Below are 20,297 nucleotides of genomic sequence, written 5' to 3' on the forward strand. Positions count from 1 at the left end.
TGATTTGTTCATTTTGGCCACTCTGACTGGCGTGAGGTGATATCTGAGTGTGGTTTTGATTTGTATTTCCCTGATAAGGAGCGACGTTGAGCATCTTTTCATGTGCCTGTTGGCCATCCGGATGTCTTCTTTAGAGAAGTGTCTATTCATGTTTTCTGCCCATTTCTTCACTGGGTTATTTGATTTTCGGGTGTGGAGTTTGGTGAGCTCTTTATAGATTTTGGATACTAGCCCTTTGTCCGATATGTCATTTGCAAATATCTTTTCCCATTCCATTGGTTGCCTTTTAGTTTTGTTGGTTGTTTCCTTTGCTGTGCAGAAGCTTTTTATCTTCATAAGGTCCCAGTAATTCACTTTTGCTTTTAATTCCCTTGCCTTTGGGGATGTGCCGAGTAAGAGATTGCTACGGCTGAGGTCAGAGAGGTCTTTTCCTGCTTTCTCCTCTAAGGTTTTGATGGTTTCCTGTCTCACATTCAGGTCCTCTTTCCATTTTGAGTTTATTTTTGTGAATGGTGTGAGAAAGTGGTCGAGTTTCAACCTTCTGCATGTTGCTGTCCCGTTCTCCCAGCACCATTTGTGAAAGAGACTGTCTTTTTTCCATTGGATGTTCTTTCCTGCTTTGTCAAAGATGAGTTGGCCATACGTTTGTGGGTCTAGTTCTGGGGTTTCTAGTCTATTCCATTGGTCTATGTGTCTGTTTTTGTGCCAATACCATGCTGTCTTGATGATGACAGCTTTGTAGTAGAGGCTAAAGTCTGGGATTGTGATGCCTCCTGCTTTGGTCTTCTTCTTCAAAATTACTTTGGCTATTCAGGGCCTTTTGTGGTTCCATATGAATTTTAGGATTGCTTGTTGTAGTTTCGAGAAGAATGCTGGTGCAATTTTGATTGGGATTGCATTGAATGTGTAGATAGCTTTGGGTAGTATTGACATTTTGACAATATTTATTCTTCCAATCCATGAGCAGGGAATGTCTTTCCATTTCTTTAAATCTTCTTCAATTTCCTTCATAAGCTTTCTATAGTTTTCAGCATACAGATCTTTGACATCTTTGGTTAGATTTATTCCTAGGTATTTTATGCTTCTTGGTGCAATTGTGAATGGGATCAGTGTCTTTATTTGTCTTTCTGTTTCTTCATTATTAGTATATAAGAATGCAACTGACTTCTGTACATTGATTTTGTATCCTGCAACTTTGCTGAATTCATGTATCAGTTCTAGCAGACTTCTGGTGGAGTCTATCGGATTTTCTATGTATAATATCATGTCATCTGCAAAAAGCGAAAGCTTGACTTCATCTTTGCCAATTTGGATGCCTTTGATTTCCTTTTGTTGTCTGATTGCTGATGCTAGCACTTCCAGCACTATGTTAAACAACAGCAGTGAGAGTGGGCATCCCTGTCGTGTTCCTGATCTCAGGGAAAAAGCTCTCAGTTTTACCCCATTGAGGATGATGTTGGCTGTGGGCTTTTCATAAATGGCTTTGATGATGTTTAAGTATGTTCCTTCTATCCCAACTTTCTCAAGCGTTTTTATTAAGAAAGGGTGCTGGATTTTGTCAAAGGCCTTTTCTGCATCGATTGACAGGATCATATGGTTCTTCTCTTTTTTTTTTGTTAATGTGATGTATCACGTTGATTGATTTGCGAATGTTGAACCAGCCCTGCATCCCAGGAATGAATCCCACTTGATCATGGTGAATAATTCTTTTTATATGCCGTTGAATTCGATTTGCTAGTATCTTATTGAGAATTTTTGCATCCATTCATCAGGGATATTGGCCTGTAGTTCTCTTTTTTTACCGGGTCTCTGTCTGGTTTAGGAATCAAAGTAATACTGGCTTCATAGAATGAGTCTGGAAGTTTTCCTTCCCTTTCTATTTCTTGGAATAGCTTGAGAAGGATAGGTATTATCTCTGCTTTAAACGTCTGGTAGAACTCCCCTGGGAAGCCATCTGGTCCTGGACTCTTATTTGTTGGGAGATTTTTGATAACCGATTCAATTTCTTCGCTGGTTATGGGTCTGTTCAAGCTTTCTATTTCCTCCTGATTGAGTTTTGGAAGAGCGTGGGTGTTTAGGAATTTGTCCATTTCTTCCAGGTTGTCCAATTTGTTGGCATATAATTTTTCATAGTATTCCCTGATAATTGTTTGTATCTCTGAGGGATTGGTTGTCATAATTCCATTTTCATTCATGATTTTATCTATTTGGGTCATCTCCCTTTTCTTTTTGAGAAGCCTGGCTAGAGGTTTGTCAATTTTGTTTATTTTTTCAAAAAACCAACTCTTGGTTTCGTTGATCTGCTCTACAGTTTTTTTAGATTCTATATTGTTTATTTGTGCTCTGATCTTTATTATCTCTCTTCTTCTGCTGGGTTTAGGCTGCCTTTGCTGTTCTGCTTCTATTTCCTTTAGGTGTGCTGTTAGATTTTGTATTTGGGATTTTTCTTGTTTCTTGAGATAGGCCTGGATTGCAATGTATTTTCCTCTCAGGACTGCCTTCGCTGCGTCCCAAAGCGTTTGGATTGTTGTCTTTTCATTTTCATTTGTTTCCATATATTTTTTAATTTCTTCTCTAATTGCCTGGTTGACCCACTCATTCGTTAGTAGGGTGTTCTTTAACCTCCATGCTTTTGGAGGTTTTCCAGACTTTTTCCTGTGGTTGATTTCAAGCTTCATAGCATTGTGGTCTGAAAGTATGCATGGTGTAATTTCAATTCTTGTAAACTTATGAAGGGCTGTTTTGTGACCCAGTATATGATCTATCTTGGAGAATGTTCCATGTGCACTCGAGAAGAAAGTATATTCTGTTGCTTTGGGATGCAGAGTTCTAAATAGATCTGTCAAGTCCATCTGATCCAATGTATCATTCAGGGCCCTTGTTTCTTTATTGACCGTGTGTCTATATGATCTATCCATTTCTGTAAGTGGAGTGTTAAAGTCCCCTGCAATGACCACATTCTTATCAATAAGGTTGCTTATGTTTATGAGTAATTGTTTTATATATTTGGGGGCTCCGGTATTCGGCGCATAGACATTTATAATTGTTAGCTCTTCCTGATGGATAGACCCTGTAATTATTATATAATGCCCTTCTTCATCTCTTGTTACAGCCTTTAATTTAAAGTCTAGTTTGTCTGATATAAGTATGGCTACTCCAGCTTTCTTTTGGCTTCCAGTAGCATGATAAATAGTTCTCCGTCCCCTCACTCTCGATCTAAAGGTGTCCTCAGATCTAAAATGAGTCTCTTTTAGACAGCAAATAGATGGGTTTTGTTTTTTTATCCATTCTGATACCCTATGTCTTTTGGTTGGTGCATTTAAACCATTTACATTCAGTGTTATTATAGAAAGATACGGGTTTAGAGTCATTGTGATGTCTGTATGTTTTATGTTTGTAGTGATGTCTCTGGTACTTTGTCTCACAGGATCCCCCTTAGGATCTCTTGTAGGGCTGGTTTAGTGGTGACAAATTCCTTCAGTTTTTGTTTGTTTGGGAAGACCTTTATCTCTCCTTGTATCTAAATGACAGACTTCCTGGATAAAGGATTCTCGGCTGCATATTTTTCTGTTTAGCACACTGAAGATATCGTGCCAATCCTTTCTGGCCTGCCAAGTTTCAAAAGAGAGATCAGTCACGAGTCTTATAGGTCTCCCTTTATATGTTAGAGCGTGTTTCTCCCTTGCTGCTTTCAGAATTTTCTCTTTATCCTTGTATTTTGCCAGTTTCACTATGATATGTCGTGCAGAAGATCGATTCAAGTTACGTCTGAAGGGAGTTCTCTGTGCCTCTTGGATTTCAATGCCTTTTTCCTTCCCCAGTTCAGGGAAGTTCTCAGCTATTATTTCTTCAAGTACCCCTTCAGCACCTTTCCCTCTCTCTTCCTCCTATGGGATACCAATTGTGCGTATGTTATTTCTTTTTAGTGTATCACTTAGTTCTCTAATTTTCCCCTCATTCTCCTGGATTTTTTTATCTCTCCTTCTCTCAGCTTCCTCTTTTTCCATAACTTTATCTTCTAGTTCACCTATTCTCTCCTCTGCCTCTTCAATCCGAGCCGTCGTCATTTCCATTTTGTTCTGCATTTCGTTTAAAGCGTTTTTCAGCTCCTCGTGACTGTTCCTTAGTCCCTTGATCTCTGTAGCAAGAGATTCTCTGCTGTCCTCTATACTGTTTTCAAGCCCAGCGATTAATTTTATGACTATTATTCTAAATTCACTTTCTGTTATATTATTTAAATCCTTTTTGATCAGTTCATTAGCTGTTGTTATTTCCTGGAGATTCTTCTGAGGGGAATTCTTCCGTTTGGTCATTTTGGAGAGTCCCTGGCCTGGTGAGGACCTGCAGGGCACTTCCCCTGTGCTGTGGTGTATAACTGGAGTTGGTGGGCGGGCCGCAGTCCGACCTGATGTCTGCCCCCAGCCCACCGCTGGGGCCACAGTCAGACTGGTGCGTGCCTTCTCTTCCCCTCTCCTAGGGGCGGGATTCACTGTGGGGTGGCGTGGCCCGTCTGGGCTACTTGCACACTGCCAGGCTTGTGGTGCTGGGAATCTGGCGTATTAGCTGCGGTGGGTAGGCAAGGTGCACGGTGGCAGGAGGGGCAGGCTTAGCTCGCTTCTCCTTAGGTGATCCACTTCAGGAGGGGCCCCGTGGCAGCGGGAGGGAGTCAGATCCGCTGCAGAGGTTTGGCTCCGCAGAAGCACAGAGTTGGGTGTTTGCCTGGAGCCAGCAAGTTCCCTGGCAGGAACTGGTTCCCTTTGGGATTTTGGCTGGGGGATGGGCGGGGGAGATGGCGCTGGTGAGCACCTTTGTTCCCCACCAAACTGAGCTCTGTCGTCCGGGGGCTCAGCAGCTCTCCCTCCCTTTGTCCTCCAGCCTTCCCGCTTTCCGAGCAGAGCTGTTAACTTATGACCTCCCAGACGCTAAGTCGCGCTTGCTGTCGGAACACAGTCCATCAGGCCCCTCCGCTTTTGCCAGCCAGACTCGGGGGCTCTGCTTGGCTGGTGAGCCGCCCCTCCGCCCCGGCTCCCTCCCGCCAGTCCGTGGAGCGTGCACCGCCTTACCACCCTTCCTACCCTCTTCCGTGGGCCTCTCGTCTACGCTTGGCTCAGGAGACTCCGCTCTGCTAATCCTCTGGCGGTTTTTTGGGTTATTTAGGCAGGTGTAGGTGGAATCTAAGTGATCAGCAGGACGCGCTGTGAGCCCAGTATCCTCCTACGCCGCCATCTTCCCTCTCTCTCTCAAATTTTGCTTTTATTTATTTATTTTTTTTTTCAACGTTTTTTATTTATTTTTGGGACAGAGAGAGACAGAGCATGAACGGGGGAGGGGCAGAGAGAGAGGGAGACACAGAATCGGAAACAGGCTCCAGGCTCCGAGCCATCAGCCCAGAGCCTGACGCGGGGCTCGAACTCACGGACCGCGAGATCGTGACCTGGCTGAAGTCGGACGCTTAACCGACTGCGCCACCCAGGCGCCCCTCAAATTTTGCTTTTATACTAGCAATAGTTTGGTGTTAATTTTAGCAGTGATAACTTATAATAGATTTAATATTTACAGAATTAAAGTCATAAGACTGACTTTTAATGAATTTCAAAGAAATTACAGCCCTCTTAATTTTCCTTTATGTACACGCACGCACACACACAATGGGATATTCAGTCTTAAAAAGAAAAGAAATGCTAGGGCGCCTGGTGGCTCAGTTGGTTAAGCGTCTCACTCTTGGTTTTAGCTCAGGTCATGATCTCATGGTTTGTGAGTTTTGAGCCCTGCATGGGGCTCTGTGCTGACAGTGTGGAGCCTGCTTAGTATTCTTTCTCTCTCTCTCTCTCTCTCTCTCTCTCTCTCTGCTTGGTATTCTCTCTCTCTCTGTCTCTCTGTCTCTCTGTCTCTCTCTCTCTCTCTCTCTCACACACACACACACACACACACACACACACTCTGCCCCTCCCATGCATGCTCACTCTCTCTCTGTTTGAAAATAAATAAATTTTTAAAAAAGGAAATGTTGACACATTACAATATTAATGAGCCCCAAAGAATAAACTAGGCACAAAAGGACAAATACTGTTGATTCCACTTAGATGTACGTAAAGTAGTCAGATTCATAGAGGCAGAGAGTAGTAGTTACCAGCATTTGGGGGAGAAGGAAATACAGAGTTATTTTTAATGGGTACAGAATTTCTTTCTAGGATGATGAAAAGGTTTTAGAAATGGAGAGTGGTGATGTTTGCACAACATTGTGATTATACTTAATGCCACTGAATTGTACTCTTATAAATGGAAAAGAGTAATATGCTTTGTGTCTAAAATTGCGTGGGTCCAAGTGTCATCCTTTAGAGACTGATTAAGTGCATCTGGAGTAGGGCTCAGGCACTTACATTTTTATAAGCCCTACAGATGATTTCATGTACCCTCAGCTTGAGATCCACTGCTCTAAATGATGTTCAGCATAACAAGCTATCAGGGAAATGTAAATCGAAACCACAGTGAGATAAATTTTATTACTAGGATGGTTTTAATCCAAGAAAGTAAAAAATAGCAAGTGGTAAGGATGTGGAGGAATTGGAACTCTGTCTGTTGCTGGTCTGGAATGTCAAATGGTGTAACTTATGTGGAGCACAATTTGGCAGTCCTTCAAAGGTTCAGTATACAGTTACCATATAACCCAGCAATTACATGTCTAGGTGCATACTGAATAGAAAGGAAAACACTTGTGCACACAAAAGATTTATACACCAATATTCACAGCATCATTATTCATAATAGTTAAGAGCTAGAACATGTCCATCAACTGGTGAAGAGAGAAACAGATTTGGTACATGCATATCATAGAACATTACTCATTATGAAAAGGAAGAAAATGCAGATTCATGCTACAACACAGATTAACCTTGAAAACATATGGTTAAGTAAAAGAAGCCAGTCACAAATGACCACATGTTGTATGATTCCATTCATATGAAATGTCCAGAGTAGGCAAATCTGTAGAGACAAAGTAGATTAGTGGTTTCCTAGGGATGTGGGAGAAATAAGGAAATTGGGGGATAATGGCTTAGGGGTGCAGGGTTTCTTTTGAGGGTGATGAAAATGTTTTAAAAACTGGATTTTGGTGATGGTTGCACAACTCTGTGAATACACTAATAAATTGTAGTGGTAAATTGTATGTAAACTATATCTGAATAAAACTTAAAAAAAACTCAGTGGCTTACTTTTTATCCACAGAAGTTTTATTCAGTTATCTTCCAGCTAATTAATTGTTCGTTCTTTATGATTTCCTGTGCCTTACATGTACTTTCAAGATTGTCTTTAACATTTCTCTTTTTTTAAGTTTGTTTATTTATTTTGAGAGGGAGAGAGTGAGAGACAGCACAGGAGGGACAGAAAGAGAGGGAGAGAGCAAGAATACCAAGTAGACTCTGTACCAGCAGTGCAGAGCCCGACACGGGGCTCCTACTCACGAATCCTGAGATCATGACCTGAGCCAAAACCAAGAGTTAGACACTTAACTGACTGTTACCACCCAGGCGCCCCTGTCTTTAAAAATTTCTTTAAACATAGTAAACAGTTATAGTCTATGTCTGATTATTCCAGTTTCTGAAATCCTTATAGATCTCTTTCATCTCTCTCATTTCTGTCAGTTCAAGCATGCTGCCTTGTTTCCATGTGTGTTTAAGTACTTTTGACCATAAGTTCCTAGTATCCCTTGGGGTTATTAACATGTGGGAATTCTTTGAGGCCCAGGATAAAGGTTGGTTAGTCCAGAAAGGATTTGTTGTTTTTTTTTTTTTCTGCTAGGGGTCTGGGGATATTATTAGTCTGAGATCCCTTGATATTATAATTTGTGCTTGACGCACCCTTAACTTTATTTATGTATTTATTTATTTATTTATTTATTTAAAATTTGCATCCAAATTAGTTAGCATATAGTGCAACAATGATTTCAGGAGTAGATTACTTAATGCCCCTTACCCATTTAGCCCATCCCCCCTCCCACAACCCCTCCAGTAACCCTCTGTTTGTTCTCCATATTTAAGTCTCTTATGTTTTGTCCCCCTCCCTGTTTTTATATTATTTTTGTTTCCCTTCCCTTATGTTCATCTGTTTTGTCTCTTAAAGTCCTCATATGAGTGAAGTCATATGATATTTGTCTTTCTCTGACTAATTTCGCTTAGCATAATATCCTCTAGTTCCATCCACGTAGTTGCAAATGGCAAGATTTCATTCTTTTTGATTGCCAAGTTATACTCCATTGTACATATATACCACATCTTCTTTATCCATTCATCTGTCGATGGACATTTGGGCTCTTCCCATACTTTGGCTATTGTTGATAGTGCCGCTGTAAACATTGGGGTGCATATGTCCCTTTGAAACAGCCCACCTGTATCCCTTGGATAAATGCCTAGTAGTGCAATTTCTGGGTCGTAGGGTAGTTCTATTTTTAATTTTTTGAGGAACTTCCATACTGTTTTCCAGAGTGGCTGCACCAGCTTGCATTCCCACCAACAATGCAAAAGAGATCCTCTTTCTCCGCATCCTCGCCAACATCTGTTGTTGCCTGAGTTGTTAATGTTAGCCATTCTGACAGGTGTAAGGTAGTATCTCATTGTGGTTTTGATTTGTATTTCCCTGATGATGAGTGATGTTGAACATTTTTTTCATATCGGTTGGCCATCTGGATGTCTTCTTGGGGAGAAGTGTCTATTCATGTTTTTTGCCCATTTCTTCACTGGATTATTTGTTTTTTGAGTGTTGAGTTTGATAAGTTCTTTATAGATTTTGGATATTAGCTCTTTATCTGATATGTCATGTGCAAATATCTTCTCCCATTCTGTTGGTTGCCTTTTAGTTTTGCTGATTGTTTCCTTCACTGTGCAGAAGCTTTTTATTTTGATGAGGTCCCAGTAGTTCATTTTTGGTTTTGTTTCCCTTGCCTCCGGAGACATGTTGAGTAAGAAGTTGCTGTGGCCAAGATCAAAGAGGTTTTTGTCTGCTTTCTCCTTGAGGATTTTGATGGCTTCCTGTCTTTGGGTTTTATGTCTTAGGTCTTTCATCCATTTTGCGTTTATTTTTGTGTATGGTGTAAGAAAGTGGTCCAGGTTAATTCTTTTGCATGCCGCTGTCCAGTTTTCCTAACACCACTTGCTGAAGAGACGGTCTTTATTCCATTGGCTATCCTGCTTTGTCAAAGATTAGTTGGCCGTACATTTGTAGGTCCATTTCTGGGTTCTCTGTTCTGTTCCATTGATCTGAGTGTCTGCTTTTGTGAATCACCCTTAACTTGAAAGTTAGTAGGAATTTGGGCTAATGATGGGCTATTTGATGATATGAGCTGGGAACTCTATAGTACTTAAAATGTTGCTCCTTTCTTTCTTCTACTTTCTATGAAATAAAATATGCATACCCCAAAGAATGTTAACCAGTTTTAGTGGACTTTGCATGGTAGTTCAAGGGTGGTAGTTTTTTTGTGAGATGTCTATACTGTGTGGCTAATTAGAATGTGGTAGGACTATAAGATTTAAATTTAGACTTGAACAGGTGTAACAGCCATTTCCTTAAAGTCAGCGTTTTAAGGCCTGTGTTGAAGTATTGAGGCAGTGGAATAACTAATATCTACGAGATACTCTTTTTTCACTTATTGTTCATTATATGTAGAATTCTTCTGGGCACCTCTTGGTAGTTTGTTATTGCTTGGGTTTCAGGCTTTCATAAAGCTTTGTTATGTTATAAATGGCCTTGATTCTTAACAGTTAACTGAAGGAACATTGGAGGTGAGAAAATCAGATTTCTGAGAATGGTACAAAGGAATTATTTGATTAATAAGGATTTTGTGCTAAAGCAATTGTAGAAATCCTAAAAGGTGTTTCTAAATTCTTAGTGGCCAAACTACTCCCAACGCTTTTTATTCATTTATGTGGAAAATTATTTGAAATGATTTTCAGGACTTGGGGAAACTGTATAAAATTTATTTATATAGTCCCTGGTATTTTATTATGATCATCTCCAGTTCCCTGTTTATTATAGCTAATTGATCATCAGAATACTCCATTGAGCCTGGGTTTTAATAGTATAATTGTAATTTGTAAAGAATCAAAAGGAGAATTGTAATTTGTAAAGAATCAAAAGCTTGTAGTCTTGTATTTTTGGAAAGTTTGCTTCAGCTCTACTGTCTTCATCCTTGAATAACCTTGAAGGGCACTTAAAATAATGGGGTAGGCTGAATGATGGCCACCTGGAGAGGTCAGATCTTACCTAGTTTCTGGAACCTGTGTTACCTTATAAGAAAAGGGATTTTTGCAGAGGTGATTAAACTAAGGATCTTGAGATGAGGAGATTGTCCTGGATTGTCCAAATGGGCCCTAATTCCAATTGCAGGTGTCTTTTGGGAGAGATGCTCAGGGAGATTTGATCTACACAGAAGAGGCGACATGGTGACCATAGAGGCAAAGATTGATGTGGCTACAAGTCAGGGAATTGCCTTGAGGAGGCAAGGAACAAATCCTCACCTGGAGCTCCCAGAGTGAATGTGTGTGGCTCTGTGGACTCTGATTTTGTCTCAGGACAGATTTTGGACTTATGATTTCCCAAGCTGTGAAGGAATATATTTCTGTGGTGTTAAAATTTTGGGTTTGTAGTGATTTACTACGGCAGCCCTAGGATACTAATTGAAGCAGTGAGTTTTCCCCAACCATTCTTCTTTTGACTTGTACCCTAATTTGCAGTGCAAGCATTGAGAAACTTCTTAGAAAGTTTAGATTTCTGTGCCTCATCACAGATTTAGGAAATCAGAATTTATTGGAATATAATTTAAGGATCTGTACAACAAATTGCCCAAGTAATTCTTATGTGCACCAGGTTTGATAAACATTTCACTAGGATGCTGTATTGGTTTCCTCTTGCTGCTGCAGAAAACTACCATCAAGTTGATGGCTTAGAACACAACTCATGGTCCTGGAGGTTGGAGGTCCAAGGTTAGTGTCATTGGCTAAAGTCAGCAGGGCTGGTTCCTTCTGGATGTTCTAGGGAGGGAAAATGTTTACTTGTCTTTTTTAGCTTCTGGTGGCTGCCTGTATTCTCCATATTGAAAGTGCATCACTCCAATCTGTGCTTATGTTATCACATCACCTTCTCCGACTCTCACTTTTGGATGCCTCTTATAGGAACTATTATGGTTGTATTGAATGCTCCTGGATCAACTAGGATGGTCTTCTTTACTTTAGGCCCTGTATCTTGATTGAATCTGCAAAGTTCCTTTTTTGTAAGGAATAACACATGGGTGCCTAGGTTTGCAATGTAGATATATTTGGGAGACCATTATTAGTTTACCTCAGACCCAATGATAACATCTCATGTAAAAACCATGGATGTAAATGAGGTTGAATAACAGATTGCCCTGCTTAATTCATTATGTATTCACCTAACCTTTTTTGGCAAGTTTTCCAAATAAAGTCATTTGGAAGTCAAAAAAAATTTTTTAAAGATAGAATGATTCAATAACGATAGTACATTTTTGAGTAGACAACATTTTTTGTGGATGTTTATTTGGCTACCTTATTAGCATATGTTTTTTATGTGGTTCGCATTCCCCACAAAGAATATCAATGCTAATATAAGTCAGTAATGTAGATATAAGAAACTTTTTTTCCCTTTTTCAGTAGAAGTTTTTTCCCTTTAAAAATTTTCTCCCTTTTGGGGAACCTGGGTGGCTCAGTTGGTTAAGGGTCCGACTTCAGCTCAGGTCATGATCTCTCAGTGCAGAGTTCGAGCCCCACGTTGGGCTCTGTGCTGACAGCTCAGAGCCTGGAGCTTGTTTCAGATTCTGTGTCTCCCCCTCTCTCTGCCCCTCCCTTGCTTGCTCTCTCTCTCTCTCCCTCTTTCTCTCTCTCAAAAAGAAATAAACATTAAAAAAATTAATTTCTCCCTTTTTCTGTCTTAGGTCTAAAAAAGTCGTATAAAATTTCTCTATAATAGACGATATTTATGTTATTTGCAAGAGCAATTTTTCCCCCACAAAACAAAAATAGGCTTTTAAGCTTTGTTGGAGAATAAAATGATATAGTTTAGATTACCTTTCTTTTAATCCCTCTTTCCTTTACATTAATTTAAAGACTCATAAGGCATTCAGTGATAGAACAGCTGGGTAGAAGATCAACAAGGAAATACAAGACTTGGAAAGCACTATAAACCAACTAGACTTTAACAGATATCTGTAGAACACTCCATCTAGCTGCAGCAGAGTACACAGTCCTCTCAAGTACACATGGAACATTCTCCAAGATAGACCATATTTTAGACTTTAAAATAGTTTCAATTAATATAAAAGGATGAAATCACACAATATTTTTTTAACCACATGGCAATGAAATTAGAAAACATTAACAGAAGGAAAGTTACAAGATTCACAAATGTATATAAATAACACAGCCCTGAATAGCCAATAGATCAAAGAAAAAATCACAAGGGAAATTAAAAAATATTTAGACAAAAACACAAGGTTCTTGAATATGGGATGCAAGTAAAGCATGCTTAAAGAGGGATAATTACAACTGTAAATGCCTATAATTTAAAAAGAAGAAAGATCTCAAATTTATAATCTAACCTTTTACCTTAAGAAACTAAGAGCAAACTAAACCCAAAGCAAGTAAAAAGAAGGAAAGAATACAGACTAGAGCATAAATAAATATAAAGGGGGAAAAAACATAGAGATCATTGAAACCGAAATTTGGTTCTTTGAAAAGATCAACATAATATCTTTTTAGCTGTACTTAAAAAGTAATAAATAGAGGAGACACACTAAAGTCAAATGTGAAAGAGTATCACTTACATTATGGAAATGAAAAAATTATAAGGGAATGCTGTGAAAGTTGTATATCAAGAAATTAGATAACTTCATTTTCATAGAGTGATTTCTATCATACTTAGTAGAAATACCTCTTATAAGACAGAATAATCAGTACCAGATTTAGTGTTTCATACGATTAAATTTTCTCTTGCCATGAGTGGAGGCAAGATTTACTAATTACTGGTGAATTTGCATCTTTTGAAACTGGACAGAAAAATATGTTATTGTTTAAATACTTTTTGTCTTTTAATCGGCTTTGTTTTGCATCTTACTCCCTTGTTAATTTTGTCATATTAGTGAAATGTACATTCATTTCATTTTTATTTCACTTTCATAGAAAAATGTGATTTTGTTGAAATTACTCTGGGCAGAAGAAATTTAATGTTTTTAATATGAAAAACATAATTTTTAGGAGTACATTTCTTTGTGTAAGAATATTTGGAAAGAATTGTCAAAAGATTGGATACAGAAAGGCTTTGTCTAAAACAAGAGTTTTTTAAGTTTTTATTTAAATTCAAGTTTTTTAACATGTAGTGTAAATTTTGTTTCAGGTGTACAATGTAATGATTCAATACTTCCATACATCACCCTGTGCTCATCATGACAAGTACCCTTCTTAATCCCCATCATCTCTTTAACCCATCTCTGCCCACCTCTCCCAACATAGAGAATTCTTATGTCTCAACATTAACTGCTTTTTTTATTGATCAGGTGTAGGTAATAGCAGTGAAGGTGGAAGAGGAAAGGCAGGTGCAAAACTTTTCCAGGATTTTCAGATGTTAAGTAGAATCTGGACTCATCCTTGGTGTTTGCAGCTGGACTACATTAGCAAAGAAAATAAGGTAAATCAGGTAACCTTAAAGGTATCTGTTGGAAGCATAATAACTTTAGGAAAAATGTTGATCTATATAAACTTACTGTATATTTGAATTTTCTTTTGCTTTGTGGTGCAGTAATTCAACTTACTTTATTTTTAGTTAATTTCTGTATGTTAGAATGCATTATGATTATGGAAGGAGTATTAAATGTTATTCTTAACATCTTACATAACCATGATAAAATGACCAAAATTAAGAAATTAACATTGAGTCTATACTATTAAGTAAACAACAGACTTTAATTGGATCTCATCAGTTTTGTATTTATGTCCTTTTTCCTTTCCATGATTCAATCCAAGACCTCACATTGCATTTAGTAAGCATATCTATCCTGTCTCCTTTATTTTTTCTAATCTATGATAGTTTCTTAGTTCTTTCTTGTCCCATGAAAATTAATTTATCCTTAGATAAAATAAATATCATTATAATTTTCAATAGAAGTTGAAATAAACTATTAAAATATTCATCATTTTTTTCCTCTAGGGATACTTTGATGAAGACAGTATGGATGAATTTATAGCTTCAGATTCCGATGAAACTTCCATGAGTTTAAGCTCCGATGATTATACAAAGTAAATTGAATACTTTTTGTGTTCTGTGTTAACACATTTAAAATCCCTAATTGCTGATTGTCCTCTCATAATTGGCATTTGTGTGTTTGCTATGCTTTCCTAACAGTTTAAATTTATTCCTTTTTTAGAAAGAAGAAAACAAAGGGTAAAAAAGGAAAAAAAGATAGTAGCTCAAGTGGAAGTGGCAGTGACAATGATGTTGAAGTGATTAAAGTCTGGAATTCAAGATCTCGAGGGGGTGGTGATGGAAATGTGGATGAAACGGGAAGCAATCCCTCAGTTTCGTTAAAGCTGGAAGAAAGTGAGTCTAATGAATGTTGCCTTTATCATGGAACATTGATTTAGAAAATATCATGGCCATGGTTTTCTCAGTTATTAATTTATCCTTACTCTTTTGCTCAAAGGAATATCTTTCCTCAACTTGTAAGCATCTAGAATAATCAGGTCACATAATAACAAGTATCTGGTGAATGTTTAATTATAAGCAAGCCATTGTGCTCTCTCTGGTATTTAAGAGGAAAGGAAGAAAGAAAAACTAGTGTTTATGTATATGTATATAAACTGATTGCTGTATTGTTTTCACTCCATGCATTAGCTAACTTAATTCTTGAGTAGACTTGCAATGCTGTTGATAATTTTTATTTTTATAAATGATTGGTACAAGTGAGACTCAGACCTAGACACATCTAATTTCAGAACCACCATGGTATTTTCACTTAACTACATATAAATGACTAGAAACATTGCTTATAATCAAGTATGATTGTAATTAACTCTGTACAGTGAAAGTAGTGTTAATAGTTTAGGCTTTTTCCTTTGTAATTCTTCATAATCTATAGTTGTATACTTTAAGTTTTCCCTGTATCATGTAGAGCTTATCACCTCTTTTGCTTTCTCTTTCTCTTTTTCTCTTGTGCATGAGTGTACATACAACTGAATGTCTTTTGAAGTTTATTTATTTAATGTTTATTTTTTGGTGGGGGGAAGACAGCATGAATGGGGGAGGGGCAGAGAGAGGGAGACAGGATCCAAATCAGACTCCAGGTTCTGGGCTGTCAGCACAGAGCCTGACGGGGGCTCAAACTCCTGATCTGTGAGATCATGACCTGAGCCGCAGTCGGACGCTTAACCAACTGAGCCACCCAGGTGCCCCACAACTGAACATCTTTGAATTTTCTATTGGCTAAAGTTGCTTTGACCTATATCTTGATTTGAAGGGTTAATGTTAAGGCCCCATATATCCTAGTGTTGCCTGACTGGGTGTCTAGGAATTCCAAAGCTGGGACTAAAAATCTGAATATTTGAAATAGCAAATATCTGAAGACAGAACAGTGTAAATAGCTCTAAATAGTTGTCACTTGAGAGTCATGTAGCAAAGCAGTTTAATGTAAAGGGAAGAGAGATAGGTGCCACCTAGGTAAATGAGCTTGAGTTCAAACAAGCATGGCTGGGTTTTGGGCTGCAGCTGAATTAATTTGGTGATTCCTTAATAAACATTTCACTCTTCAAGGAATAGGGGGAAGAAAAAGTATTTGAGGAAATAATAGCTGAAAACTTCCTTAATGTTGGGAAGTAAACAGAAATCCAGATCCAGGAGGCACAGAGAACTCCCTTCAAAATCAGTAAAAGCAGGCCAACACCAAGATATATTCTAACTAAATTTGCAAAATATAGTGATAAAAACATCTTAAAAACAGCAAGAGAAAAGAAGTCTTTAAGTTACAAGGGAAAATCCATAAGGCTAGCAGGAGATCTCTAAACAAACTTGGCAGCCCAAAAGAGAGGGGCATGATATATTCAGAGTGTTGAGTTGGAGAAATCTGCAGCCATGAATACTGTATCCAGTAAGGCTGTCATTCAGAATAGGAGAGAAATAGTTCCCCAGACAAACAAAAACTAAAGGAGTTCATGACCATTAAACTAGCCCTGCAAGAAATGTGAAGGGGACACTTTGAATGGGAAAGAAAGACCAAAATCGACAAAGAATAGAAAGGAACAGAGAAAATCTTCAGAAACTTTGGCAAAACAAGTAATAAAATGGTACTAAATTCATATTTGTCAGTAATTACTCTGAATGTAAATGGATTAAGTGTTCCAATCAAAAGACTTAGGGTGTCAGAATGGATAAAAAACCAAGACCCATCTACATGCTGCCTACAAGAAGACTATTTTAGACCTAAAGACACCTGCAGATTGAAAGTGAGGATGGAGAAACATTTATCTTGCAAGTGGACATCAAAGGAAAGCCAGAGTAGCCATGCTTATTTCAGACAAGCTAGGTTTTAACCAAAAACTGTAACAATAGATGAAAGGGCATTATATCATAATAAAGGGGTCTGTCCAATAAGAAGTTTTAACAATTATAAATATTTATGCCCCCAACTTGGAACACTCAAATATATAAAATAGTTAACGGGACACCTGGGTGGTTCAGTTGGTTGAGCATCTGACTCCTGATTGTGGCTCAGGTCATGATGGGTTGTGGGATCAAGCCATACATTGGACCCTGTGCTGAGCATGGAGCCTGCTTAAGATTCTCTCTCTTTCCCTCTGCCCCTCTCACCCACTTGCACTCTGTCTCTGTAAAATTAACATAATAATATAAAACAGTAACAAATACAAAGGAATTAATTGATAATAATACAGTAAGAGTAGTGGACTTTAATACCCCACTTACATTAATGGACAGATCATCTAAACAGAAAATTAACAAGGAAACAATGACTTTGAAGGACACACTGGACCAGATGGACTTATCAGATATATTGAGAACACTGAATCTTAAAGCAGCAGTATACACATTCTTCTTAAGTGCACCTGGAACATTCTCCAGAATAAATCACATGCTAGGTTACAAATGATGCCTTAACAGGTGCAAAAAGATAGAGATTATATGATACATATTTTATGACTACAATGCTATGAAACTAGAAGACATCCACAGAAGAAATTTGGAAAGACCACAAATACATGAAGGCTAAAGAACATCTAACTAAAGAATGAATGGGTCAACCAGGAAAGTAAAGAATAAATAAAAAAATACATGGAAACAAATGAAATGGGAACATGGTGGTCCAAAGCCTTTGTGATGCAGTAAAAGCAGTCAGAAGAAGAAGGTATATGGCAATGTAGGCCTACCTCAAGAAGCAAGAAATATCTCAAATACACAGCCTAACCTTATACCTAAAGGAGCTAAAAAAAAAAGAATAACAAATGAAGGCTGAGCCAGCAGAAGAAGTATAATAATAAAGATTAGAGCTGAAATAAATGATATAGATGACAAAACAAAAACACCCCACTAAATAGATCAATGAAAGAAGGGGCTGGCTTGTTGAAAAAAATTAATAAAATTGGTAAACCCCTAGCCAGACTTATCAAAAAGAAAAGAGAAAGGACCCAAATAAATAGAATCACAAATGAGAGAGGAGAGACCATAACACCACAGAAATACAATTATAAGATTATATTATGAAAAACTATATGCCAATAAATTGGGCAATCTGGAAGAAATGGATAAATTCCTAAAACATATAAACTACCAAAACTGAAACAGGAGGAAATCGGAAACTGGAACTGATTGATAACCTCCAGTGAAATTGAATCAGTAATCAAAATTTTTCCAGCAAACAGAAGTCCAGGGCCAGATGGCTTCCTGGGGTGCGAGGGTGGTTCAGCATTTACAAATCAATCCACATTAATAAAAGAAAGGATAAGAACCATATGGTCATTTCAGTAGATGCAGAAAATGCATTTGACACAGTACAGCATCCATTCATGATGAAAACCTTCAATAAAGTAGATTTAAAGGGAACATACCTCTACAGAATAAAGGCCATATATGAAAAAACCACAGCTAATATCATCACTAGTGGGGAAAAACTGAGAGTTTTTCCTCTGTGGTCAGGATCAAGACAGGAATGTCCATTCTCACCATTGTTATTTAGCATATTACTGGAAGTCCTACCCACAGCAAATAGACAACAAAAAGAAGGAAAATGCATCCAAATCAGCAAGGAAGGAGTCAAGATTTTACTATTTCCAGATGCCATGATACTCTATATAGAAAACCTGAAAGAGTCCACAAAATTTCTGTAACTTTTAAATTCAGTAAAGTGGCAGGATACAAAATCAATGTACAGAAGTCTGTTGCATTTTTATACACCAATAATGAAGAAGAAGAAACAGAAATTAAGGACTCAGACTCATTTACAATTTTACCAAATGCAAGAAGATTCCTGGGAACAAAGTCAACCAAGAAGGTGAAAGACTTGTACTCTGGAAAGTATGAAATCCAGATGAAAGACATTGAAGAGGACACAGGGAAATGGAAAGACATTTCACGCTCATGAATTGGAAGAACAAATATTGTCAAAACGTTTATGGTACCTAAAGCAATCTACACATTTCATGTTATCCCTATCAAAATACCAAAAGCTTTTTTCACAGAGCTAGAACAAAGAATCTTAAAATTTGTATGGAACCAGTAAAGATCCCAAATAGCCAAAGAATCCTTGATAAAGAAAGGAAAGCTGGAGGCATCACAATTCCTCATTTGAAGTTATATTACAAAGCTGTATTAGTCAAAATATTATGGTGTTGGTGCAAAAAGACACATAGATAAATGTGTTCAGAATAGAAAACCCAGGAAGGAATCCATAACTACATGGTCAGTTAATCCTTGACAAAGCAGGAAAGAATATCTAATGGGAAGAACATTGTCTCTTCAACAAACAGTGTTGGGAAAACTGGATAGCAAAATGCAAAAGAATGAAGCGGGACCACTTTATTACTCCATACAGAAACATAAATTGAAAATGGATCAAAGACATAACTGTGAGACCTGAAATCATAAAAATTCTAGAAGAGAACACAGGCAGTAAGTCTTCTGGCATTGGCTGTAGCAAGTTCTTTCTAGGTATGTTTCCTGAGGCAAAGGAAACAAAAGTAAAAATAAACTATTGAGACTTCATCAAAATAAAAATCTGCACAGCAAAGGATATCATCAACAAAACTAAAAGACAAACTTTGGAATGGGAGAAGATATTTGCAAATGACATATCTGATCAAGGGTTAGTATCCAAAATGTATAAAGAACTTCTAAAACTCAATACCCCGAAAATGAATAATCCAATTAAAAAATGGGCAGCCTACATGAACAGACATTTTTCCAAAGAACATATACAGATGGTCAGTGGACACCTGAGAAGATGCTCATCATCGCTTACCATCAGGGAAATGCAAATCATAACTGCAATGAGATATCACCTTATAACTGTCAGAATGGCTAAAATCAGCATCACATGAAACAACAGGTGCTGCTGAGGATGTGGAGAAAATGGAATACTTGTACGCTGTTGGTGAGAAGGCAAACTGGTGCAGCCACTCTGGAAAACAGTATGGATGTTTCTCAGAATGTGAAAAATGGAACTACTCTATGATCTAACAATTGCATTACTAGGTATTTAACCAAAAAATACAAAAAAAGTAGTTCACAGGGGGTACATACACCTCTATATGTATGGAAGCATTATGTAAAATAGCCAAATTATGGAAGCAGCCCAAGTGTCCATTAACAGATAAATGGATAAATAAGAGGTGGTGTGTGTGTATGTGTGTGTATATGTATACACAATGGAATATTACTCAACCATAAAAAAGTGTGAAATCTTGCCTTTTGAAATGACATGGATATAACTAGAGTGTCTTATGCTAAGCGAAATAAGTCATTCTGAGAATGATGGTTACCGTAGGGAAATGATTGGGGGCAATGGGTTAAATAGATGATGGGGATTAAAGAGGGCACTTATTATGAGCACTGGGTATTTTATCAAAGTGATGAAACACTATATTGTACACCTGAAATGGATATTACACTGTATGTTAACCAACGGGAGTTAAAATAAAACCTTAAAAAAATATAAAGCATTTCTGTCTTCAGTACCTCTTTGGAATAGATTTTAGCCTACCCAGACCCTTGTTTACTTCTCTTATAAATCAGAGGAA

At 37.8% G+C, this 20,297-nt stretch overlaps 1 protein-coding gene across 8 annotated transcripts in view; it reads left to right on the forward strand.

Moving 5' to 3' along the window:
* Positions 1–20,297, forward strand: part of ATRX (ATRX chromatin remodeler) — a 308,093-nt gene that overhangs the window by 194,202 nt on the left and 93,594 nt on the right. For all 8 annotated transcript variants that reach the window (XM_019436157.2, XM_019436156.2, XM_053891478.1 and 5 more), the window contains 3 exons: positions 13,556–13,686; positions 14,206–14,294; positions 14,423–14,595. In XM_019436157.2, coding sequence (XP_019291702.1) covers positions 13,556–13,686; positions 14,206–14,294; positions 14,423–14,595 — 393 coding nt within the window. The remainder of the gene's footprint in view (positions 1–13,555; positions 13,687–14,205; positions 14,295–14,422; positions 14,596–20,297) is intronic.

This window comes from Panthera pardus, unplaced genomic scaffold (assembly GCF_024362965.1).
Source record: "Panthera pardus isolate Hobbes unplaced genomic scaffold, ASM2436296v1 HiC_scaffold_27, whole genome shotgun sequence".
Taxonomy (NCBI): Eukaryota; Metazoa; Chordata; class Mammalia; order Carnivora; family Felidae; genus Panthera; species Panthera pardus.